Source organism: Melospiza georgiana, chromosome 5 (genome assembly GCF_028018845.1).
Source record: "Melospiza georgiana isolate bMelGeo1 chromosome 5, bMelGeo1.pri, whole genome shotgun sequence".
NCBI classification, from domain to species: domain Eukaryota; kingdom Metazoa; phylum Chordata; class Aves; order Passeriformes; family Passerellidae; genus Melospiza; species Melospiza georgiana.
This window is the reverse complement of record NC_080434.1, coordinates 36,866,282-36,893,348: the sequence shown is the minus strand read 5'-3', so window position 1 is coordinate 36,893,348 and position 27,067 is coordinate 36,866,282. Positions and strand designations below refer to the sequence as shown.

The window sequence follows — 27,067 nt, the reverse complement described above, 5'->3', positions numbered from 1 at the left end:
TCTTCATACTAATGGAAAAAAGGTAAGGGGTGAACAAGCAGAACTGGAAATTTTAGTGTACAGTCAAGATTGAGTTCAGTGCTCTAAAAGATCTGTCAGGATAACTTGTATAACAGGTATGTGTTTGAAAAAAGTAGCTTGTTTTGTACATAATATGCTTGCTTGTACTTCTAGACCAAAGCAAAGAAATTAAAGCACCTGGGAAATCTGAATAAAATAAATATATATATCACATGTAGTGGTAGCCCTACATGTGGGATTTCTATTTGAAGGTTTGTTGGTCAGCCTGTTCTTCCATGGACTGTAAATCAAATTACCTATCAGACCACCTTGTGTGTCTGAGAGTTTACCTGCTTTGTCCAAACAGGGGTTGTGGTAACTTTTGTAAAATTCCAAGTGCTTTACCCTACCAAAACAGCAAGCTCAAGTAAGCTAAGCTGCTTGAAGATAACAAGTGGTGTCACCCATGGCATAGAATTTGGATGATAATGTCTGTCTCTGGTAAAGATTTGAATAACAAATAGGAGATAAACATCAGCTGGGAAGGCGTGATACAAGCAGGAGTCTGCCAGTGACCATGCCTCTGATGTCAAAGGACAGAGAATAGTTAGTGGGGAGACATAAATTAGCTTCAGTCAGATTGGAAAAAATCAGCTGGGGAAGTGAAATCTTTTGGACATAGTGACTGTGAAGTGATCTTAAATGCATGTGTTGGGTTAATGGTTGGACTCAAAGGTCTTTTCATAGAATCCTAAATGATTCTATGAGTCTTTGCTTAGAAAGAGAGGAGAAAGAAAAAGAAATTAAAAAGGATGGAGAGGAGATGTTCACCATCTCAGAGGATTTGTGAGTAAGATCTGATGAAAACAAGTATAATGAAAGAAAGGAACTGGCTGGGAAGAGCACTGAGGTCTCAAAGCACTGTATTAAATGTCGAGTTCAGTGAAACTGAGCTCCTCCTCACTCGCATGTTAAACTCCAGCAGGAAGAAAATAGAGCAGCCACTAAATGTGAAAGTGAAAGAGTAATGTAAAAATGAGAGCAAGACTGCAAATTCAAGGTGCATTGATCATGTTTCCTGTGAGGTATGTTTTACAAGAAGTAACTCCATTTATGTTAGCAGAAAAAAGACAATGTCCACCAAGTGTTAGCTGCTATTCCTTGAGGAGAAAAAACTGATAACAATAGGAAAGATAAAATTTCAATGCTCCTGTGTATTGCCCTTTCTTTAAAAACAGTAATTTTGCAGTCAGCTAACATAATTAAAAGTAGCAAGAAATCGGTAAGGTCAAAGAAAAACAGCCCAGGCCAAAAACCTCAAACAGATATCCAGTATAGAATTGGTGAGATGTCCTCAAACTGTTACTGATTGTCTGCAGAGGAGAGGTTATCTTTATCAGGATTGCTGAAAATTCAGAGTTGAAAGAAAAATTTGTGTATTTAGTGCCTTGATTTAAGAAGGATATAAAAGGCGTGGGGAATTAGAAGTGTGTCAGTCGAGATGAGAAATGCCAGAAGAAATTATCAGACAAACTATTTGCAGACAGCTGGGAGATAACAAAGAGGTGAAAAACAACTAACATGGTATGATGTGGTTTGGTTTTGATAAATTTATCTGATAAATTTATCAAATTTTGATAAATTTATCTGATAAATTTTGATAAATTTATCTGAATTTGATAAATTTATCTGCCAAATGTCTGTTTGGCAGAGTCACAGGACTGGTGGATAAGAGATAACCATAAATGCCATCTTGTCTGCAGGAGGGCTTGACTTGCATGGGCCTGGTGCAAACAGCCCATGTGCAAGGTACAACTGTATTTGACTACATGGAATAAGAGATTAGTAACTGTACTTAATTATCAGTACTCCATTTCAAACTGACACAGCACATCAAGTTGGTTTCATACCAGCTTTTTCTTGTGGCTTTTTTTTTTTTTCTTTTCAATCTGTTCCTTAATTCTGTCAGGTGCCTGCAGAGAAATGGTTATAAGTTTTGGGTGCTGCTGGCTTCCTTGTAATCACCCTGGTGTTATCTGTGGGGCAGAAGTTACAGGGCAGGTAGTACAAGGTTTGAATTGCAGGAAAGCAGGTAAAGGTTGGACACAGGAAGGGAAGGAGAAAACTTCCCAGTTTCAAGAATATTGAGGCCCTGAAATGGATTGCTTAGGGAGATAGTATTGATTTGTGGAAATCTTCAGGAGTGCCTGGGCTTGTATCTCAGGGATGGCAGATGTAGAGCTGATCCTGCTGAAGGCATGGCAGTGGATTAGGTGACTCTCTATCACTATAAAACAGAGCTGTGAGAGTTTGTTTTGAATACATTGCCTTTCTTTTTTTTTTTAATTACATGTTTGGGGAAAATCTTTTTATTGTCTTCTGTGCTGTTCCCCTCTTTGCCTTTGGGGACACAGATTTTTGTATGTCAGACTCAGTGTAATTTAGAATTTATGTTAGGACATGTGGCAAGTATATTTCATTTAAACTACAGTCAGCCTGCTCCTGGTGGCAGTTGTGAGTGGTTTTCAGCCACAGTTGTCTGTGCTTTATAAAAGCCGAGTTGTTTGCAAACTGTTCTGGGCAGTCCACTATTACACCAAAATATTTGCTCTTAATGCTTCTATTTTCTGAGGGCTCAAGTAAATCTACAAGTAGATCTGCTGGCTGTGCTTTGTAGCCAGAAATCACCTCTGTATTAGTGTGGGACTGTAGGAGGGCTCTAATCAATACCAGGGTCCAGCATGGGCTGTTTCTGTGGGACCAGTGGCGCTGGTTCCACCATCAGCTCTGCTTTGTCTGGCCTGATGCCCCAGAGCTGCCTTTTGTGCTCTCCTGCTGGGGCTGCAAGCCTGCCTCACAATTGCAGATAAAATCCAGGTTGCTACAAGACATTGCAAAATCAGGTATTGAGTTGCACAAGACTTGCCTGCTGTTTCTAATTCAACACTTCTGAAAAGGCCAGACCCTCGATTTACATCTGTGTGCTTCACCTAGAGCTTTCCCAATAGGTGATTCTCAGGGTGGGTTTTGTTTGGTTTTTCTGCTTTCTGCCCCCTCCATCATAGGATTAACCATGGTTGGGTAGAATTGTTAGAGCCAGTTTGTCTTCCTGTGCAGGCTGCAAATAAATCATTGACTAGAAACAATAATGTGTATTACACTGTAGCCCAGGAGTGTGCCTTAATTCTAGTATTACACTTAGTCAGAAAGTAATAATCAGCTGCAGTGCACTTTATCTTGTGCTTGAGAAAGTACAGAACAAGTACCTCGATAACCAGATCAGATCTGTCAGTGTATGCACAGCTGTGCCCACATCCAACTGGGTCACTTCACTTTTGCCTTATTATGGGTTCTATTTTTTAGCTTTTTAAAGTGTGGAATTGTTCTGTGCTTCACAGCCCTCGTATTTCATAAATATTCCCAGTTAGTTAAGGGTCCCATGTGTCTGGTTTTTTGGATGTTATACCAGTATGAGCAGCTGGGCAGTTAGTAAGAAGGAAAGGCCTGTATTTCACAGGTATATAGTGCCAAGAATTGGGGTGGTGATATACAGAAAGCAGCTATTGATTTGATCATTAATTTCCCTTTTAATCATTAGCCAGAATGCATTTTAAGGCAGGTAAATAACCTGTTTACTGTAAGTCATCCATAAGATGTAAATGCCTTGTCACAGGACAAAATAAAACTCACTCTTCTACAAACAGTGCTACAAGCAATTTGTGAGGATGCTCTGGTTTTTCTTTCTATGTGAATACAGCTCCTAAAAGTTCTTGGAATGAGGGTAATATTTCATCAGCTGAACAGCAGGAATTGTCAATTTTATTAGAAGTTAAATTCACCTTTTCTTTTTTTATTGCGACCTGTGCCCCAAATGCAGTTTGGAAAAGAAAGGAGAAAAATGCAGTTATTGGTGTAAGTCTGTCTTTGCTGAAGCTGCTAACAGTCTTTAACAGCTTTATCTTCACTGGCTCCAGGCTTTTAAATGCAAATTGAGAACTGGGGGTGGTGGGGACAGACAGCTTTAATGGATTATGCTCCCTGCTAACCAACCCCTGGATTATTACAATATACAAATGAACATGTGTCTGTAAGCGTAGGAGAAGTGAGCTCTGGTGTTTGCTGTCACTTGTGACAATTTTTCAAGTAGGGATGATTACAAAATACTTGGAGTTTAGCATTTTGTTTTCTAGGCATTTAGAAGCTCTTAGGTTTACTCCATGAGCAGTGGAAGTAGTGAAACCCCTAATGTATAGATTTGTGCCCTTGAGTACCTCTGTCCTTAGGTGTCCTGCACTGGCCTGAGCTCCCCTCTGAGTGCCTGCACAACATAATTCCTTCCCCTTTCCCTGGCATGCAGCTCCGAACTGCCCTGCAGAGCCTTCTCCTTGCCTGTGTGTTCCCCTGGGCACAGCAGAGCTTCTGCTGCTTCTCATTTACAGGCAGCAGCATCACCTTTCCCCTCAGTGCTTGGGATTTTTGCTAGGTCTCAGTGTGTGATTTTCAGGCAAAAATCCCACTGCTGCTTATGTTGCTGGCAAAAATTACTGCAGCATTATGTAAATATAGTTGGCTTATTTGCAGTCTCACTGTGCACTTTATTTTCAGTTTTTGCCAATGCAACATAAATGGAAGTAAGTGTCTTAAAAATCACATTGTGAAGGGCTGTGATATATCATTTTATAAACCACTTATAAGAAGGAAGATGCTTGATTGCTTTTCTGGAGATTGAGATGAGTGCTTGGAGAATTATTTTGTTATATACCAAGTATTCTTAAACTCTTTATATATAAATACATAATCACAAAGACATCGATCCAATATCTACAGAGGCGTATTCCTGATCAATATGCAGGGTTCAGGAATATGACAAATAGCTGGTGAACTTCTTCAAGGAATCTGGTGTAGAAACATGGGGAAAAGCAGGAGGAGGCTGTGTGGAGCAACAATGTTGTCTGCTTCTTTATGAATTTTCTTTGGAAAGAACAGAGTTTGTAAATTCCTGATGCAGACCTCTGGGATGGTGCCTCTCAGGAGTACAAGTTAAAAATATTGAGATATAATCCCTTGGGAGGTGTCCCAAGAAGCACTTTGTTAAAGCACTGTTACACTGTTTAGAAAAGGAAAGGTAAGAGCTCAGTAGTAGTTGTACAGCAGATTTCCAAGTATGTAATTTCTGTCATAAAATTTGAAGCGTGTCATGCTTTGCTAAAAGTAGCAGCACTTGGAGTCTGACAAATCAGGGGTAGTGGTTGTGGTTTTTTTGGGTTTTCCTGTTGTTTTTTTTTTTTTTTTGTTTTTTTTTTTTTGGTCCTGTGGCTGCTGGCCCGCTTAGGAGTTGATTTTTATAACCTTGTTTTCTGTGTTTGTCAGCAGAGAATGCTGGCAGCTGGGTAGAGAAACAGGAGCCCTTCTAGGATGCTGCACTCCCAATTGAAGTGGGACATAGCTTTTTTATACACCAGAGACAGTCAAATATGAGGAACACATTAGGATTTCTTTTGCCCTTAGAGCCACTCATTAATTGCTACTTGGCAATGTGTTTGCTTTATTCTTTTTTTTTTTCCCCTTTTTAAATAAGTATGTGCACTCCTCTGTGACTCTTTTCAGCTTTTGTGGACAGCACTGCTGTCTTTCTGCTCTGTTGTGTCTTTGTGTTTTTGTGGATCCAATCAAAATCTCAAGGCCAGCCATAAGCAGAACTTCAGCATAGCCTGTATATATTCCTTTCATGTGTGGAAAATCATGTTTGTATGGGTTGAGTCAGCTCAGTAGCAATCCTGAAGAATTCTCTGGGATGGCTCATTGTTCTGAGGAATTCTTGTTTGCTGCAGAGCATGTAAAACATCTTTGCTCTACATAAGTAAGTCATTAGATTGCCATTAAAATCAACTCCATCTTTTAAAATACCTAATCGTGCTGTTTTCTCTGGAGATTTTGTATTTTTACAAATATCCAGGTTAACTTGGAGCTTTTTTAATGATCACCACTTTAAAAATCTATTAAATATAAAAGTTGTAAAGATAAAGCTGTTACCCTTTCAGAAGGTAAAGAAAATCAACTTCCAATCTTTTGAGAGGCACTCTGCAATTAAGCAATCTGTTACAACAATCTGCAGATGAATCACCCTTGAGGGAAGTGCTTTAAAGACCTTGTTAATTCCGTGTTGATTTATGTTATTTTCCTGTGTAATCAAGAAATGGTAGGGGAGTGGAATTGCTGAGTCCTGTTACGGAGGGAAACACAGACTCATAGGATGGTGTAGAAGAGACTTTTGAGATCATGGACCCACTACTGCCCAGTCCATCACTGGCACTTGAGCACAGCACTTCCCAAAAAGTTTCACTGCTATGTTCCTTGGCATCGGCTCTGAACTCGTGATGTGAAGTGTCTCAGAAGAACAGAATTTTATCAAACAGTTTCCAAGGGCACTTAAAGAGAAAGCCTGATCAATATCTTGTTAATGCCACACTTTTATTAATATTGCTCTAAGCTGGGAGAAGTCATTGTGCCTCATTTCTTATGTGCATATATTTTTCCTAGTGGAATTTAAATTATGTTAAGATTCAGAAGTACAAGTTTTGTGAAGTGGAAAGAAGCAGAGCACAGGGAGACAAGGGGCTGAGGAATAGCATTTTGTGGAGCAGCTTCAATATGCTAGGACTTGTCTGCCTGGCAAAAAATAGCTCAGAGAGGCTGTGGTACAAATGGCATAGATAGTGGGAATATGACATTACTGCTCACTGCCTCTTGCAGTCAGAAGTTGAAGAATGTCAAATGGAACAAGGACTTGTTGGTTTTTAAACCACAGAAGGAAGGGTTATTTCATGCAGTGTGCAGCTAAGCTGCAGACAGCCTTGCTGTTGTGAATGCCAGAGCCTTAAACCAGCTCCTACAAGACTTGGACAGACCTGTGGAAGGAAGTGTGGTCAGTTAAGGGATGTTAAATGCAAAGGCTGACTCTCAGAAAGTCCCTGGAAGCAGTGGTGGCTGAGAATAATGGTAAAATTTGGTCTTCTGGTGCTTGCCCAGTGCTTACATTATTCCTTAGACATCTGCTTCCAGCCCTGTTTGGAGGCAGAGGGATTTGGGAATCTTTCCCAGACAAGATTGCTTGCTATTCTTGGTGGTGTTCCCAACAGGTAAAAACTGACACAAGAATGTTCCTGCATGCTCCTAGAGTATTTCATAGGCATTTTGTTAGGGTCACATGGATTTTAAGTGAGATTTTCAATTTAAGATAACCGTTACCTTTTCTTCATATCTCATAGTAACATTCATTCTCAAAAAGTAATTTCATACAGAGAACTATGTGAGAAGAAAATTTGTTTTGATAGGGAAAGAAATGTTGCATGAAAAATGCCTTGACACAAATAGCTGAGGGGGCAAGGCAGCATTTTGGTGGGGGAAGGGGTGGAAAATGTGGTCATTTCCAGCTGCCTCCTTTCATTGTGGGATTGGCATCACTTGGGAAAGTCATTTTAACCTCATGGCTACTTTAATTTCCTGTTCTGTAAATTGGTAGCTGCTTAACTTCCCAGCCTGGTGGGCAGTGATTTCAGTTGGAAGTCAGGCATCCTCTGAAGGAGTCCCTAACTGGGGAACTACCAAAGAGTCCAGAAGTCTTGTGCTTCTGAAAAAAAGGAGGGAAGGCCAGATTTTCAGATCCATGTAATACCAAATATTTTTAGATCACAAGTATTCTGTATTTCCTTTTCATACCTCTGAAGAAATTTCCCTTCTAGTCAGTTCTGCTAGATTCTGTTGTTACTGTCAGACCTGAAAAGTGCACCACTGTTTCCATTTTGCTTTTTTTCTCTGTCAGAAAACCAGAAAATAACAAAGCTCCCCCTAACAAGGCTTATGAATAATTTCTGAAGTGGGTTAAATTCTTGCATTAACAGGCAGGATTTTCCTGTATTCCCATTTGAATGCTTGGTAGGTGATAATGTGTTGGCCAAAGACTTCTGAAGGTAAATTTTTTCAGTAAAATAAATGAAAAAAGGTTATTATGGTCTTGAGTAAAACAAAAATTACTTATGATGGGTATGCCTTCTGGACATCTGCAAACAGCAAATTTACAAGAGAGTAAACTGTCAGATATGTATTTTTCTCACCTTGTTTCATTTTCCAAATCCTTGTGCTATAAAGTCAAAGTTTACTTGCCAAGTGTATTTAAAGATAATTTAGTCAGTGAAATTTACAGGCCTAAATCACTCTGAAGTTTCCCAAAAAATAGTAGTGTAGTGTGGAAATACTGAATAGATGCATGATGGTTATGTAGTGCTATTTAAAGATACATGTCAATGCAGTGAGATACATTTTTAAGAATCACCTGCTAAAGAGAGCAACAGTAGATGCAAATTTGAAATTGTTAGCCACACAATCAGATGTGTTGTTAGAGCTGCATCCCAAGGATGCAGATAATCCTTTCCCAGTAACAGGAGCTTGGCAACTTCAATATAAATAAAAGCTAATACATCAAAGTCACTACCAAATGCCTCAGTCTGCTACTAATTTGCATTTTATTTGTGAAGGTATGGCAGAAATTCTGTTCTTTGTAATAGTGTTATTCATTCTGACTTGCACTGTCTTTGAGCTTTGATATTTCATGTGTCTTTCAGATTTTTGTTTCATGACCAGCTATTGTTCACTATTAGTTTCTGATAAGCAGTAGCAACAGCTTTGGCAGAGACAACAGTAGTGAAGTTCTTAAGCTTTAGGCCAAGTAGCTTCTTAGTGAAGCAATATTTTCCAAGTCTTCTAATTGAACACTATTACATAATTTTAAAGTATTGTTATAAATTAGAAGTTCATGAAAAATAATGCTGCCTAAGCAAGAACTACATCACTACCTGTTCAAAGTATTTCTTTTAGTGTACCTCAGTGTTTTGGATGGTAGCTATTTTTAAAAAGTAACTTTTCATTTTAAGTTGATCATAGCTTTGCCCTGGACGCCTGTGGCAGTCAGTGTGTTGTTAAATGCATTTAAAACACCGATTTTGTGCTGTGTTCCTTCCAGGTGCATTCTGCTGCCTCTCTTGGGAGTGAAGCCCCCTCAGCAGAGCCTCTTCATGCTGGTGGACTCGGTGGACGAGGGCTGTAACGTTTCTGAGGGTGAACAGACCTCCACAAGTTTGTCTGGGACCATAGCAGAGATTTTAGCCAGCCACTTCGAGTTCTTCCCTCCCTGGCTGCTCCTCCTGTGTTCTGCCCGCAAGCAGAGTAAAACTGTTACAAAAATGTTTACAGGTGAGCACAGAGCACAGGAATTGTTTGGGACCTGTACCTAGGATGTTGTATTTACCAGCCCTGGGGATGGTGGGAAGCACTGCTGCGTGCTTAGTTCTAAAAAACTGACAATAGCAAAAGTAGTAATTGTAAAAAACATACATCCCTGTGTGGTATTTTCAGGATTCTCCATGGCAGGAAGGAAATTATGAATCTGATTCCATGTTCTTAGAAGGCTAATTTATTATTTTATGGTATTATATTATTTAAAGAATGCTCTACTAAAACTATACTAAAGAATAGAGAAAGGATGCTTACAGAAGGCCTAACAAGATACTAATGAAAAACTCGTGACTCTGCAGAGTCCCAGCACAGCCTGACCATGACTGGTCATTAAGTCACAGCAATTCACAGGTTGGATAAGCAATCTCCAGTCACATTCCAAAGCAGCAAAACACAGGAGAAGCAAATGAGATAATATTCTTTTCCTGTTTCTCTGAGGCTTCTCAGCTTCCCAGGAGAGAAATCCTGAGGAAGGGATTTTTCAGAAAATACGATGGTGACATCCCTGTTTCCCAAGGACTATGGAAAGCTTAAATCCAAACATGTTAGAGTTAAATTTTATCTTTGCAAAAGAATCCATGTTCTCTTCAGTGTCTTAAATTTTCCTCTTTGCTCATTTTAGGAAGCTTCAAACAGCATAGGTGATGTGTAACTGCAGATTTCAGCTGCATACACCCATTCCTTACAACCTCAGAAGGTTTTCCTTTCATCTGCCATTAAAATCTCTCCCCATGTTTGCAGAAAGTGGGTAATAATGTCTGAAGGTGAAATTGGAGAGAGGAACAATGTAGATGTGAATTCTTGGACTGTGCTTTTGGCAAAGGTTGCACAGTAAAAAAAAAATTTTACAGCTTCTTCATCCAGGCTTTACTGTGTCATGAGAACATTTCTTCACTGAAATGACATTGTTACTGGAAGTTCTCTGAAATTTAATAAAAGGCAGTATCTGGACTGGATTCCAGGCCTATGTATAAAGCCTGTGTGTATTAAGGACACAATTAGGACAAAAAATGTGATTATAGAACTTAGACCCATAGGCTTGCTGGTTGCCACAGTGGCAGAAGGTCAATGGGATAATTGCACTTTGGAATGAAGTACTGTACTGATCAGAGGCAGACATGAAGACTGGTATTTGGGAGTATGTGACAACTAAAAGAAACTTTGGGGTGGCTTCACAGGGTTCCTTCAGGCACTCCTATGGGACTGGTTTTGTCAGAGTTTGGCTGATTAGATATGTTGTTATTGCCAGAAAACCAGACAAGACTTTCTCACAACAGTCCTATTTCCTTTCCATTGAATCATACAGTGTTTCAGACTAGCCCTAAAAAATTGCTCTTGTCTTTTAAGTATATTTCCAGATGGAATTCCTGACAGGAAAAATCAGCAGAACTAATGGATATGCCTTTAAAATAAATTTAATTCCAGTGAGTTAATTTTTCATTTCCACAGAGTATGATTTGATGAATAGCATAAAGGAAATTGGTGTGTGATGCTATAATCCCATCTTCACTGTGGAAAAGGTACAGCAAAGAAAGAATTGGATAAAAATTGAGAAGAAATTTTAGGGTCTGTTTGGAGGCAGTTGTGGTTTAGCCTGTATGAAAGGAAAATGTGACATTACAGCCAATGTGCTGGCTGCCCATTTAATTCACTGTTGGAGGATTTTCCTGTTACCAGCCAGTATTCAGGTTTGCAGAAGGTGTAGTAAGGATATATGAGGAGCATGGCTGAAGCTTCTATTAACTTCAGAAACTGTGCAACTTGGTGTTGTAAAACTGCAAATAGCATGGATTTATTTTTGGATTCTGGCCTGCAAAGGATTGACTGACATTCACTCTTCTACTGGGGCAAACTCTTCTCCTCCTTTGTGGTATTTGAACGTTTACTTTTAGCTGAGCCAGTTTCTAAAGCTATTTACATTTAGTTGGTGGGCAGGCAGAAGTGGAGATCAACAGTAAGTATTTGGACCAAATAAAAATCAGTTGCACTGTAACTTGGTGAGAGAGATTGGGATCCTTTCAGAATTTATTAAGAAAATGTGTCCCATCTGTAGTTTTTTCTGTTAAAAAAGTTTTGGAGTATGGTATGAAATGTACATTGACCAGTATTAATTTGTTTGCAGTGAGTTTCTATCTGTTTTCGCTTAGAATTTTCATTCAGTGAATGATTCTTCTGAGTCTGTCTGACAAATAGGTTTAGCTCTCATGTCAGCAAAGCGTTCTGAATAACTGGAAGCAGGCTGGCTGCAGTGGCCTTCTCCTGATGATGCTCTTTTTTGGGTGTGCAGTACAGATGGGAGTTGTGCAAGCAGCTCCTGAGCCAAAAATAGTGATGACATGGAAGAGAGAGTCCAGTCTTTCTCACCCACTGTCATCCTGAGGCTGACAGTGGTAGGCTGACAGTGGTGAATAATTGTCCCTAGTGCTCTTAAGAATGAGAAAAAGAGGAGGGGTGTTTGTTCTGGTCCTCTTTGTTCTTTCACTTCTGGTGGCAACTAATTCATGAAAACTGAATAGCCGTGCCTGCTTCTGCTGCAGCTTGTGCTCTGGGCCCTTCTGTATTCCCAGATTCTGTAGTAGCACAATGTGCTACAGATTTTTCCCCCTTGCTCAGATTCTCATCTTTCATTAATTAAAAAAAAAAAAAAAGGAAAAAAAAAGTTTTGCCTCTTGTGGCTACAGAGACAACCTCAAAAATAAGAACCAAATGTGAGATGATGCCTGGCTGAGTCTGCGGTCACCCTCCGCAGTGAGCAAATGCCAAATGAGGTAAAAAAGGAGAGGGACAGATAACTGCCTTCTCTCCATGTACTCTGTCACCAACTGCCACATGCTGCGTGCTTGCTTTCCCTAATGGCTTTTCCCTTAAATTTAACAATTTTGTCTTGCACCCATAGTTATTCACGTTGTCTCCCGCATCATCGTTTGTTATCATTTGGCTCCAAGTGTGGGCACTCAAGCAGCTGCATCAACACAGCCTTTCCAACATGAAAGTGGCACAGAGCATAAAATGTGCCAAAAAAAATTACTTTTTTTTTCCTTTTTAGCTAATGAGCTAATTCTAATGCTTCTTCTAAAATGAGACTAAATCTTGAAAGCATAGGAGTCATGCTTTTCAAAACCTGTTTTAAAAATCCCTCATAGCACTTGGAGAATTTGAGGCATTTTAAAATCAGGCAATTTGACATAGATGAGTTGGAGTGAACAGCAGATAATTTCTCATTAACAGTATAAAGGTAAATAGGAAAAAGTGCATATGTACAAATGGTTTTAAAAGGCTTCTTTTTTTAATAAGCATTTACCCAATTTATTCTTTTTCTGCTAGACGCATAAATCAAGTATCTGTGCATGTGGCAGCACAACCTGTGCAGGGTCACATCTCAGGGACCCACAGTTCTCATGTAGTTAATGGCAAATACCAGAAAGATACTGGAAAATGCAATTAAAAAACCAAAAGTGGAGGTGAAAGGGTTCAGTTTAGCCTCAGAGGCAACTTTTAAGGTGCATTCATCCAGGCAGGAACTGACAATGTCATCCATTTTTCACTTGAACTGAATGACAAATAAAATCCTTTTATTTGTCATTCAGTTCAAGACAGACAGGAACTTTTAGGAGTTGGTATTTATCTGAATTTGTTCTTGGTTGGAAATCTCAGGAACATGTTTTTCTCGTGTTTCTGCTGCTTAAATGTCTGAATAGATGTGGAGTGTTGTTTTCCTTACAGCCTTTCCAAAAAAATCAAAAAATAAGCAAAAATGTGAAAATTTTAGAGAAATATAGTAAAAAAATCGCAGTGCAGCTTCTCTCAGAAACCTCACTGTTTGGTGATTAGAGCTACTAAGGTAATTCTATTGCTGAATCCCCAAAGCAAATCAGTTGCCAGATTTGAAGCTGAGCCTTTCTGCCATTCCAGAAAATAAATTGCATGAGACTACTTCAGGAGAGATTGCTTCCAAAATAAAAAATCTAAGTTGTCCTCTAATTTTTCATTGTAGGTTGGAATTTATTTGGATGATTTCATGTTTCTTTGAAGTCTTTATGGGAGTTGGGTTCTTACTGTAAAAGATAAACTATATATTTATGTGGTTGTAAAATTTACTTTTATAATATTGAAGCTTTGAAAAAGTTTATTTCTTGTTTAGGTTTGGGGTTTGGAAAGAAAAATTCTTTAGAATGCTTGGGAAAATATAGGGAGCTTTTAATTACTGTGTCCTTTCTTTTCATTACCACTTTGAAAGCATTGTACTAGGGAATTTCATATTTCCTTGTAAAAAGTTGTGTGTGAACTTGGAGTTTAATTGCCTTGTAATTAAAGAGGGAAGACTAAATTGTTTTAAATGGACTATTACCTGTAGATCTAATTAAATAAACTTCTGTGCAGTGACACGGACCAGTGAGAGCAGCAGATTTCAGCCTCAGTGTCTCGTAGCACCTGCAGAAGAGGCAGAGACATTTGTAATGCACAATATACTGCAAATGCACTAAAAGCTGAGTGTGCTGCCTGAGTCTCCAGGTGCCCTTTGCTCTGCTGGATAAGTTATTCTTTGTGAGCAGGTGTGCATAAATGGCCTCAGAAGTACCTAATTCAGTGTGTGTTTAGATCAGCAGCATAAGTTATTAATGCCAAATTACTGCCATGTTTGTAATAATTTGGATTTCTCTAAAGCTTACAATTCAGTTAAATACATTAAAATGCATTTTGAACTTCTGTTATGTGGTTATGTAAATCCATTTAGAGATATGAAAGTGGAAGGATATTTTTAAGTATTGAAACTTGCTAGTTAATAGCTTTTTTACCATTAAAATATGAAAAGGTTGACATGCTATAAAAGTATTTATAACCAAGATACTTTTTTTCCCCCTTTTGAATGGCCCTAGGTCTTGCCAAGGAATACATTTGGAACAGATTTGTTTACAGAACTGCCAGAAATGCAATAAATTAGAACAATCCGTATTGGAGCTCCCATTGGGTTGCAAGTGATGTGTTGTAAGAAAAATTTTAACAATGCAAGAAGCAGGGTCGTGGGACTGCAAGTTCTGTCTACTGTAACTTCTGTTTTGCTGAGCTTAAGTAGTTCATGGGAATGCATCTGAAACAAAATGAGCTTTCTCTTAATATTTTGGTACTTCTTACCCATGAAAGTGAGTTATTGTATGGAGCAGGGTTGAAAAGCAAGTTTGCAGGACCTTTGTTTGGAAATGTAAAATGACTTCATTTAGGCAGATATTTGGGGGAAAAAAACATAGCTTTGTTTTCCTTCTTCAAGCTAGCAATAAAAAATTCAGACTTTAAAAAATTCAGTTCTATCTATAAGGCTTCTTTTGAATTATTTGCTTATTATGGTATGGCCTGATGCAGTAGTTAAAATTAACATCGTGTTTCATGTCCAAAAGTCTGTTACAGTGGCAATTTGTTAATCCCAGTCCTTAAAGGGTGTTTCATCCCTGGGATGTGTGAAGGTCTGTATGAGTGTAGTGTGCTTCTTGCTATCCAAGCTTAATTTCAGATACAATATATGGGATCTCATTAGCAAAGAATGTATGGAAATACTGCAGAAAAGGGGGGGAAAAGCAGTTTTTGGCTTCCATTAACATATAGCCAATCAAATAGTTTAAAACTGCTCTGAAGCCTTCTGAAATTTATTTACCTGTCTGAAGTGTTCAGATATTTGGTGTAACTCAGGTAAGAACAGATCAGGGTAGTATTTTTAGTTCTAGTATGGAATAAAGTAATCAGATCATCTTGGAATGTTTTGTGTTGGAAGAGACCTTAAAGATCATCTCACTCCAACCCTGTGCCATGGGCAGGGACACCTTCCACTATCCCAGGTTATTCAAAGCCCCATCCAACCTGGCCTTGAACACTGCCAGGGATGGAGCATCCACAGCTTCTCTGGGTACCGATACATCATTTAAAGGGAAAAAACAAATGCCAAACATACAAACCTGTCCTTTTTTACTTTTTTATTTGGAGGCCTTAGGGGTTTTTCTGTTCACTCTCCCACTCATTTTGGAAAGCAAAATGAAAATTGTTTTTCAAAGAATGCTTGCAAGACAGGCAAATCGTTTGTTTTTGCAGCAGGGATGCAGAGACTGAGACAGAGGCGCCTAAACAGTTATCACTGCAAGTTTTCCTGGGAAGGCTGGGAGTCAGGGGAGGTGAAGTGTAATCATTAGTCAGGCAACACTGAACATCAGCTGAAATCTCAGGATTGCTATTGTGCCAGTCCATGGGGGTTTTCTCATTGCAGGGAAATGAAATCTGCTACTCAAAAAACAAACCATGTAAAAATAAAAATAGCTTACATTTGCAGGTATATATTGGGAGGCAGGATGTGGGCATGGGATTAATGTGAGAGGTTGGGGATTTTGTGAACAGGGTCACTTAGGTCTAAAGACACAGAGAATGATTTTGCAGAGCTCCCTGCCTGTTCCTGTTGAGCCAAGAGACGGGGACAGATCTGTGTGAGGCGAAGCAGGGCAGTTCAGGGGAAGGTGAGAGAGCAGGGTGGCTGTGTCTGCTCCAGATGGAGCAAACCAGAGCTGTTCCCTCTGCACACATGAGCCAGGCAAAGGGACTCTTGTCCCTGATTACAGCTCCTTGGATGCATGTGACTGTGGGTCCATGAACCAAGCAGTGGCTTTGGTGTTATTTTTTCACTTCTGTGTCTTCTGAAGGATCCTGACCTAGAAACAGCCTTTCACTTCAAGTGGGAGCTTGGGATCTGCAGAATCACAGGGCACTGTCTGCTCTTACTCAGCAAAGTTTTTTATTTGGGTTGTGTGCAAGAATTAAGGGCTTCACAAAGTTACATACAGAATATTTTATTAAAATACATAGTAAAGCAATGAATTATGCCATTCTACAGGTCAGGTAAGGACATTACATGAATTTTGTGGCATATTATAGTGGATAAAGCTGTTTCTATGTTTCCTTTTAGAGACAAAAAGAGAGAAGAAGCCTCTGGAATGGACAAAATAATCTTGCTTATTTCTGGCCTTTTGATTAAAAAATCTTAAAGTAGTCAATCTTGCTTGTGTAATCTTATCCTCTGAACTGACTGGGCAAAGGTGTCCTCTCCAGTGATTTCATTTCATGGAGAAGCATGATTTTGTTTTAGGTATTCTGTTGGTTCAGTCCTATTTGTAGTACTTCCATAATTACTAAGGGAAGCAAAATATTTTAGTAACACTTCCATAGTTGGCCTCTCTCTTCTCATCTGTGGTGTTTGTACAGTGCTGATGTAGACTAAACAATTAACAGAATGACCTTAAGGGGACATTCAGAACGTCTGCTGAAGCCACCAGGCAGCAAAAACCACAACTCTGTTTCCAGCCTGAATTTGCTGTCAGAACAACCTCACAGACTGAGCAGTGTGATCCACAGAGTGTTTAAATACAATAAAAACATAGATCTAGAAGCAGCATCCTACAGAGGCTCACTTAAAATGATTTTTTTCTGTGGAGATGGGGCTGGAATTGAATTGAACACATCGATCTATGGTTGCTTTTCCTTCAGTGTAATTTAGAGATCAGTAACTCAGCTTTGGTTTGAAGAGCAGTTGGTTGTGTGTCTGACTAGCTGATCTGGCTGTAAGGAAGGGATGACAAGCTGTCCCTGGAGAGGTGAGGTGCAGTTCTGGCCTGAATGCAGTCACTGCAGCCGCTGCCTCCGTGACCGCTGTGGTTTTCCCGTAACTTCCTCAAGGGCAGCGTTCAAACACGCAGCGTGTCGTTAATCAGGGAGGGCAGGTCCCCATCAAGTGCTTACCTTGGCCCTACCAGAGCAAATGTTTGAGATGGCAGAGGCAGCCCTGCGTCCACACGGCTCTGCCTGGCTTCAGCCCCATTCCTGAGAGTCCTACGGCGGCGCAGGGAACTTCCCTGCACGTGCTGCTGGGAACGGTGTCCCTTTCCTTGAGTGAAGAGGGCACAGACACCGTCTGTGTGTATGAAATAATGTCCCTTTTCCCTCTAAAGAGTAAACAGGCTGGGAAAACAAAGAGAGATGACTATGAGAGAACCTATGTCTTTATACATTGAGTCACCTACCCAAGAACCAGGGTGTTTATCTAGAACTCAGTCCTCACTTGCAAAAAGTAGGTAATTTCAGTGTGCACAGGTCTGAAGATGTTTAAAACTATTTCTGAGTGTCTCTCCTGTATCATAAAAGCTTTTAAAAGAAGCTGTGGTGGTCAGGTTAGTGCATTTAATTAATATGCATTTAATCATGCATATGCAGCAGGTGTGAATACCCTCTTCTGTAATTAAATAAACATAATGATTGTCTTAAGCTAAATAGCTGAAAATTACTTAGAATTCCATTGTTAACCACACTGGAGAAGGGATTACTTCTTTAATAATATAATAATACTTAATAATCTTATTTCAGTTGCAGTTTTGATGGTTTTGCTTAGGTGTTTAGTGTTGTCCAAGGCAGACACACAATGCCTAATTCAGAGTGATTTTCAATATTATTTGTGTTAATATCACCTATTTTTTCTTACAATAGATGATAACACTGCATCTAATCATCGAAGTTTTCTGCTATTATAATTAATTTATATTCACTGTGTTTACAGGGGAAAATATTTTACTGTGGGTGTTCCCCACCCAAAAACGTCTTGGCTTTTATTTACTCTTCTTTCAACATTGAGTTAAGCAGAGCTGGATCATAAATAATTACAACTTTCTCTCCTCTCAACAGGTTTTCGAAAAATAAGTCTGGATGACCTCCGAAAGGCTTACATTGTGAAAGATGTGCAGCAATATATTCTGCATCGTTTGGACCAGGAAGAAGCCCTGAGACAACACCTCACAAAGGAAACAGCAGAAATGCTGAATCAGCTTCACATCAAAAGCAGCGGTTGCTTTTTGTACCTGGAGCGTGTCCTAGACGGAGTTGTGGAGAATTTTATCATGTTGCGGGAGATCCGTGATATTCCAGGAACATTAAATGGCCTCTACCTTTGGCTCTGTCAGAGACTTTTTGTGAGAAAACAGTTTGCAAAGGTCCAGCCCATCCTTAATGTAATTCTTGCAGCCTGCAGGCCCTTGACCACCACAGAATTGTATCAAGCGGTGTGGACCAAAAACATGACGATGACAATGGAGGACTTTCAACGCAAATTGGATGTCCTGTCCAAAGTCCTTATCGATGGCCTTGGAAATACAAAAATCTTGTTTCATTACAGTTTTGCAGAGTGGTTGCTGGATGTGAAGCACTGCACACAGAAATACTTGTGTAACGCCGCAGAGGGACACAGAATGCTGGCCATGAGTTACACCTGCCGGGCAAAGAATTTATCGCCGTTAGAAGCGCAAGAGTTTGCATTGCATCTCATCAATTCTAATTTACAGTTGGAGACTTCGGAGCTGGCTTTGTGGATGATCTGGAATGGCACACCTGTCAAAGATTCCCTGTCCACCTTAATTCCTAAAGAGCAAGAGGTGCTACAGCTGCTGGTAAAGGCCGGTGCTCACGTCAACAGCGAAGACGACCGCACGTCTTGCATCGTCCGGCAGGCCCTGGAGAGGGAGGACTCCATCCGCACCTTGCTGGACAACGGCGCGTCCGTGAACCAGTGCGATTCCAACGGGAGAACGCTGCTGGCCAACGCGGCCTACAGCGGCAACCTCGACGTGGTCAACCTGCTGGTGTCCAGGGGCGCCGACCTGGAGATCGAAGACGCCCACGGGCAGACGGCGCTGACCTTGGCTTCCCGGCAGGGCCACACCAAGGTGGTCAACTGCCTCATCGGCTGCGGGGCCAACGTCAACCACACGGACCACGACGGCTGGACGGCGCTGCGCTCGGCCGCCTGGGGAGGGCACACCGAGGTGGTGTCCGCGCTCCTCTACGCCGGCGTCAAGGTGGACTGCGCCGACGCCGACAGCCGCACGGCGCTGAGGGCGGCGGCGTGGGGAGGGCACGAGGACATCGTGCTGAACCTGCTCCAGCACGGGGCTGAAGTGAACAAAGCCGACAACGAGGGCAGGACGGCTCTGATCGCCGCGGCCTACATGGGGCACAAGGAGATCGTGGAGCACCTGCTGGACCACGGCGCGGAGGTGAACCACGAGGACGTGGACGGCAGGACGGCGCTGTCCGTGGCCGCGCTCTGCGTGCCGGCCAGCAAGGGCCACGCCTCGGTGGTCAGCCTCCTCATCGACCGCGGCGCTGAGGTCGACCACTGCGACAAGGATGGCATGACTCCGCTGCTGGTGGCCGCCTATGAGGGACACGTGGATGTGGTTGATCTGCTCCTGGAAGGAGGAGCTGACGTTGATCACACGGACAACAACGGCCGGACGCCGCTTCTGGCAGCAGCCTCCATGGGCCACGCCTCAGTGGTGAATACTCTCTTGTTTTGGGGTGCAGCTGTTGACAGCATCGACAGTGAAGGTAGAACAGTCCTGAGCATAGCGTCTGCACAGGGCAATGTTGAGGTAGTACGGACTCTGCTGGACAGGGGGCTAGATGAAAATCACAGAGACGATGCAGGCTGGACACCTTTGCACATGGCAGCTTTTGAAGGTCACAGGTTGATCTGTGAAGCTCTTATAGAACAAGGTGCTAGAACAAATGAAATTGATAATGATGGACGGATACCTTTCATATTAGCTGCGCAGGAAGGTCACTATGATTGTGTGCAGATGTTACTGGAAAACAAATCCAACATTGATCAGAGAGGCTATGATGGGAGAAACGCTCTCCGGGTTGCTGCCTTAGAAGGTCATAGAGATATAGTCGAGCTACTGCTCAGCCATGGAGCAGATGTGAACTACAAAGATGCTGATGGCCGGCCGACACTTTATATCCTAGCATTAGAAAACCAGCTTACAATGGCTGAGTATTTTTTAGAAAATGGTGCAAACGTCGAAGCCAGCGATGCTGAAGGAAGAACAGCACTCCATGTTTCCTGCTGGCAGGGCCATTTGGAGATGGTGCAGGTGCTGATAACATACCACGCTGATGTGAACGCTGCAGACAACGAGAAGAGATCTGCTTTGCAGTCTGCTGCATGGCAAGGCCACGTGAAGGTCGTGCAGCTTCTCATCGAGCATGGGGCTCTGGTCGACCACACTTGTAATCAAGGTGCTACTGGACTCTGCATTGCAGCCCAAGAGGGGCACATTGACGTTGTCCAGATATTACTGGAGCATGGTGCTGATCCCAATCACGCTGACCAATTTGGGCGCACTGCTATGCGGGTTGCTGCCAAAAATGGACACTCCCAGATTATCAAATTACTGGAAAAATATGGTGCATCGACACTGAATGGTTGTACGCCGTCTCCAGTCCACACAATGGAGCAGAAGCCCTTACAATCAGTCTCCTCTAAAATGCAGTCCTTAACCATGAAGTCCAATAGTTCAGGGAGTACTGGAGGGGACATGCAGCCTGGGATGCGGGGATTATCCAATGGGCCTGCACACGCCTTCAGTTCTCCTTCGGAGTCTCCCGATTCTACGGTTGACCGTCAGAAATCATCTTTATCAAATAATTCCCTGAAAAGCTCCAAAAATTCCTCTCTCCGCACCACGTCCTCGACGGCCACCGCTCAGACAGTGCCCATCGATAGTTTCCACAGCCTGTCCTTCACGGAGCAAATCCAGCAGCATTCCCTGCCACGCAGCAGAAGCAGGCAGTCCATTGTCTCCCCTTCTTCCACAACTCATTCCCTAAGTCAAAATCACAATTCACCCAGCAGCGAGTTTGAATGGAGCCAAGTGAAGCCTAGCTTGAAATCAACTAAAGCAAACAAAGGGGGCAAAACAGACAACTCCAGCAAGTCTGGGTCAGCTGGAAAAAAAATAAAGCAGAGTAGTTCCTCCCAACCCAAAGTGCTAGAGTATGAAATGACTCAGTTTGATAAACGAGTACCTATTGCCAAATCTGGCACAAGCATGCCACTGAAATCGATGCCTCCAGAGCCCCAGTGCAAGATTTTGGTCCCTCCAGCTCAGCAAGAAGTTGGTCGATCTCAGCAGCAGTTCCTGATTCACCAACAGAGTGGGGAGCAGAAGAAGAGAAATGGCATTATGACAAATCCAAATTACCACCTTCAGAGCAATCAGGTTTTTCTTGGCAGGGTTTCTGTCCCACGAACAGTGCAGGACAGAGGGCATCAGGATGTGTTGGAAGGCTATCCCCCCGCAGAGACAGAGCTCAGCCTTAAGCAAGCCTTAAAACTTCAGATTGAAGGTAGCGACTCAAGCTTCAACTACAAGAAGGAAACACCATTGTAAAAGGTAACTTACCCAGTCACAAAGGAACAAAATGCCTGCATTTCATTTAAAATGTGCTAAAATTGCATTTTATTATAATTTACCATCATAATTGCTTACGTGATGGATGTTAAAATGTTAACCTGTCAAGTGTTTCCTTCGCTGTCATTTAAAAGCGCCAGCCATAGAGGAATTGGATCGCTGTCATGTTGTCTGTTGAATTCACTCACTCAAATTGTGCCCCACTGTCTTTGATAAGTGAGTTTCAGGTGGCCGTGGTTTGGAATTGGATTTCATATGTAAGGACAGATGAGAATTTCAGTTCTTTATATTTTCAGATACAGTCTTTATTTCATTATTTACAAAAATGCTCCTCAGAAAGTTTGTGAAGGTTCTTATAAGTTATAGGCAACCATTTCTCTGAATGTGGATTTCAAGAGTGAGCATAAGTATAAAATACTATTCTAAAGCTTTGATTTTATGTTTCTGTTAAAGGTAATCCTCCTATAAAAGAGGTGGCTTTTCTTAGTGTAAGATTATAATCTATGTTATAGTACCAATTTTCTGACCATTCTGTTGTTCTTAATCAGTGGAGGTCATTTAGATATCTCACCTTCTCTCCAATACTGAATTTTAAGCTGAAAAATAATTATAAGTCTCTTTTTCAGACATGAATTGTCAGTGAGTCAGCTAAAATAGGAAGAGGGAGAAAAACAGAACTGTTGAGGTGTATGTTTCTTAGGATATTCGGGATGTGTTAATATGTTTCCTTTTGGAATTTCAGAGAAGCAGAATAAGAGGTGTGCCCAGCTCTTATCGCTTGCTCACTTATTTTTGAAAGCATTTTTTTGTGTGTGAATGCAGCATTTTGGACAGTTCAGGCTGCTCTTCCTTAGAACAAGAATGTTCTTGCCAGTTCTGACTCAGTTCTGCTGCAGGTCATCAGAGACAGAGTGTTTCTAGGACAGTTGCAGGTGGTGCAGAACCCATACATGGAAGGTCTTCAGCTGTCAAAAACACATAAATAGACATTTTCCCAAAATGTCCTGGAAATTGATTTTAATGGAATATATCTGTAGACACAGCTGAGGTGAATTGCAGAGCTATAGAATATTGTGCAGGACCCTGTTGGGCTGGCATTTTGGTTCAATTAAAAGGTTTGAAACAATACAGTGTTTCAGAAACATCTGCACTATAGCCTGCACATTTGTGAAATGCAAATTTTACCAAAGGGTCAGATGAGCTGTGGGGCAGGACAGCAGGAACAAGCATAGAGAGGAATCATCAGGTGGGAGAGAAAAGTCCTTAAATATTCATAAAAGTTACAAGGACTTCAGATTCCCACAGTAGCACATCATGCCCAAACAGGATTAGAATTTATTTGTAATTTTTTCCTGCTTCTGTAAAACTTTAAAACGTGTAATTAAGGATTGTATTTCCTAACTCTTACGTGCCTCCACCTGATGTTCACTGCTTGCTTTCATGTTATACTTTATTGTAAATCCATTGCATGGTTCTGATGTGGAATGTGTTCATCTGACCTGACCTGACATCAAAAGACTGGTTTGGGTGAATCATTCCATCTTCCTTTGTTTTAAAATATAATCAGCATATAAAGAAATCTGAACATTCCACATATAATACTAAAATTTGGCTTTGCTTTGTCTGGAACAAATGGTGTGTTACTGAAAATTCGGGGTTTCTCTCAGTGAAGTTCTTGGTTGTGCAAATGGCTAAAAAATGAGGTGTGGATAACCAAATGGTTTCTTTTGCTTTTCTCTTGACGCTTTCCAGAGCGTCACCATAAAGATGGGAGTTTAGAACAAATCTGTGTGGATTATGAAGTGCTTGGCACAGGCTGTGATTTACCTCCTCTTTTGCCAAATCTCAAGCAGAAAAATGGGTAATTTCCCTGACTGGTGGATAAATGAGTCACCTGTGGGGAATCACATCAGAAATACTCCATGGGAGCACCACAGGAATGGCTTTCCTTTCCTGGCTGCTGCTTCCCAGCATTTCCAGGATGATCTCCTGTTGTGGGGACTTTGTAGGAGCTTGGGTTGGCAGAGGGCACAGGGAATCAATCACAGGACTGGTGTTAGGCAGGAAGCACTTTTCCTCATCAGGTTGTTGTTTTGTGCTTTTGACTTTAATTAGGGATGACACAGCTCCATTTCTGACAGTGCTGCTTGTGTTACAGACTATTTCAAAGCTCAGTGTTTTTATTTTGTACTTCCAGGCCAATTCCATGATGCTGTGAACAGAAGCGCTTCTGCTCCCGATGATTTATCAGCTGGCTGGGATGAAAGCAAACAGTGCTTGTTTAGTCCACCTAGAAATTCAAGAATGTGATTCCTACAGTTCAGTTACCTTAATTACTGTAACGTGCCTACATTTTCAGGCTGCCTTCTCAGTATAACCCTCTGTGCTTCGAAATTTTATTTTGTGTACTTTGTATTTAATACACAGAATCAGCACTTTTTTTAATTGCAGAAAGATATATGCTGTATTTCCCTGAGCACAGCTGAAAATGGTAAGAACCAGGAATTCTGATTTCCTGTTCGAGATCGCTTGGTAGAGGTGCATGTGCCACAGTGAACTGTGTTATGGAAAAGGCAGTGCTTTTTTTTGTATTTATTTTTCTGTGGCTAAAGAAAACAAGCAACAAGTTTGTCACATTAGCATTGTTGTCATGTATTGTCAGTTCCCCGTGTACTTCAGAAGGTTCCCTCCAGAATTACAAGTCTTGTAACAGTATTTTATAAATACTGTACTTGTGTGTTCTGTCTGTGTTATTGCTGTTCAGTGGTGGCAATGAAGTCGGACTGCAACCACCTGCAGTGTCTTTGGAATTTTTAAGAGGCAAAAATCTACTCTGGTACTACAGCACCAAATCTGGATGGCAGACTGGGACCACTGAAAGCAATAGGCAAATTTTGGACACTTGGTCTTCAATAGGCTCTGTTATTGCTACGGTGATGAGGTAACTAATATGGGTATGTCTGAGGTGCTAAAAGGTCTGATCCTGCTTTCTTGGATATCTCTATACATTAGAAACAGCTCTTTCTCTTTTCCAAGGTAAAGGACTATTTTTGGGAATGTCAGTAAAGCAAACCATGGGAAATACACACCCTTGTGAGCGAGGCTGAGGGAATAGCCAGCAGGAGTGCAGTGGAAAAGCACAGCGACAGCGTTGCCTGGGGAGTACAGAGGAGGCTGAGCTAGCCCTGTCTGAGACAATGACTCCTTAAAGCACAAACTTGTATGAATGTGGGTACTGCTTCACGGGGATTGGGCAGAGCCAGCGTGTCTCTGTACCTGGAGCACGGTGAATCGGCAGTCAGGAGAGCCCAGCCATGGATAGTGGAACGCTGGCTTCCTGCTCCTACAGCAGAACTATTTTACTGGTGTGAAGGAGAGCAAAGTCAAGGTCATTGTTGTGAAAGTGAGCAGTGTGGGTTTTCCCTTCGAATGTGCACATCTTACTTGCACAGTTCTGCAAGTGATAAAACAAAACAAGTGGGTTCTTTTCTCCTACAAATGCAAGCTATATTCTACTATATTCACCATTACACAGCCTTGCTCTTTAGAAAATAAGCCTATTTTTGTATGCAAGTGTTTCTTCTAAAGGCTTGGGTTTCATCTTTTTCATACTCTAATTCTGATCATTCCAGAAATAAGATGATGGAGAGCTGAGGTTATTTTTCGTAGATGAATAATTAGATCCTTAAACTTTGATAAATGGCCCCTGGATGTAGATGTAGTGCATATTCTGAGGCACTGAAGGGCTCCATGTCTGGTTATTATGATCAACTGTCATCAGAATACTTTTTTGCTTTTAAATCTTGCACCTCCATTCTTATTTGCTTTTTTCTAAATGTCAAAAAAGAATCTTTTATAGTCAGGCATTCAGCGTATAGTAAAATTATGTGTTAGAAGCTGACACACAGCAATATGGATTATTCTGAATGTTTCATGTATTGAATTTCTTGTCCCCGTGGGACAATTATAAAATAAACATAACAGGAGTCTGGCAGAATGGCCTTAAGAGGGTTAGTGGTTTAGAAAAGAGAAAGTACCAAAATGTTCTCAGCAAACTTGTTCCAAACCTCAAGAGTAGTACTTTTGCAATACTGTGCAAGAATATGACTTTCCTTAGTGATTAGATGTATGTTTTGTTCTGTGGAAAGGGATCCCTGAATGCCAACATTTTTTCTACTGACCTTGACTGTCATTGGAATTATATTTATTTAATTTTATTGTGTTGTTATTAGTTGCACCTTGTGGACAGAGGACGTAAAAATATGGCCAATTTCACAAGGGGCCACAGCTTACAGATAGTCTGGTGGGTTTTGTGTGAATAGTATTTACATTTGAAACAGTCACTGGGGAAACCCCTCTCTCCAAATGAGCAGAAAGTGACCTGTCAAAAACGTTCAGAATAACAATACTGCCACATTGGAATATCCCTTTGGAATGGGGCAGGAATTGCTTTAAATCATCTATTTTCTTAGATGGTCTGTGTAATTCCACGTTGCTGTTGCGTGTGATTTTTAGCATCGCCATTTGTGAGGGGTTTGTGTGCCAAGCAAAGTTGCTGTTCCCCCATTGTTCCCTGTGCCCTGCCCTTTCCCATCTGTAAATGGAGTGACTCAGCACAGCTGCTTCTGCCAGGGCAGCACTTCTCACCACCCAAAAAACCCGAATAAAACAGGAATCCTGTTTCTCTTCATCCCATTTTGCTGGTCCTTCCAGGAATTTTGGATCTTCACATGACATCCAAAATTCTTGGTGGGAGAGCTGGGGAAAAAGACTGTTTTGTGGACATGGATATCAATACTGTGTGCATGTGGAAAAACTAATCTGGAGAGAAATGCATTAAGAGATACCGAGGCACAATTGATGCATTTTTGTCTTCTCTGTGATCAGCATTGAAAAATTACCACTTTTTAAAAACTAAAAAGGTGTTTTCCCTCCTCAGTTACTCTGCTATGCAAATGTCTGTTATGCTTAATATTCCCCATCTGAACTCCTCAGTTAACTTGGTTTGCAGATAGACTGTTTTTTCCTGGAGTGGGTTGTAAATAGCCTTTAATGTACATTGAATGAATTTCACATTGTAAAATTTTTATTTTATTCCTTGTATTATATTAAGCGAAAATCCCTGTGTATATTAAAGTGCATAATAAATATATTTGCTTTTCAGCAGCCATCTAACTGTTTTAATTTTTCTATCTCATTTCCTGGGACATTTCAGGAAAAGGTTATTAAACTTGATTAACTTTCATGTAGTACTAAATGAAGCGTGATGTGTGTTTCCAGTAAGCAGCCCAGGCTAGCCAACCTCAGAGCCTGGCATTAATTCCTGTGGCTTTGAGCATATGCAGGAGAAGATTTGCTGCATGTCCTTCTCTTCAAAGTGACCATTATATACTGTAAATACCACAAGGGCCAGTAAATTAACTATTTCAGTTGCTGTAAGTTCTTAACAAGTTCAAATGGGTTTTGTTAATTATTGCTTTGATGAGTGTTTCTCTGTAGTATTT

The 27,067-nt window shown here is 41.0% G+C and overlaps 1 protein-coding gene across 1 annotated transcript in view; it reads left to right on the top strand.

The window, feature by feature from the left end:
- Positions 1-26,731, top strand: part of ANKRD50 (ankyrin repeat domain containing 50) — a 39,492-nt gene extending 12,761 nt beyond the window's left edge. The window contains exons 3-5 of the mRNA XM_058024610.1: positions 9,020-9,249; positions 17,998-21,545; positions 23,761-26,731. Of these exons, the coding sequence (XP_057880593.1) occupies positions 9,020-9,249; positions 17,998-21,542 (3,775 nt within the window). The 3' untranslated portion in view covers positions 21,543-21,545; positions 23,761-26,731. The remainder of the gene's footprint in view (positions 1-9,019; positions 9,250-17,997; positions 21,546-23,760) is intronic.
- Positions 26,732-27,067: the final 336 nt, after the last annotated feature.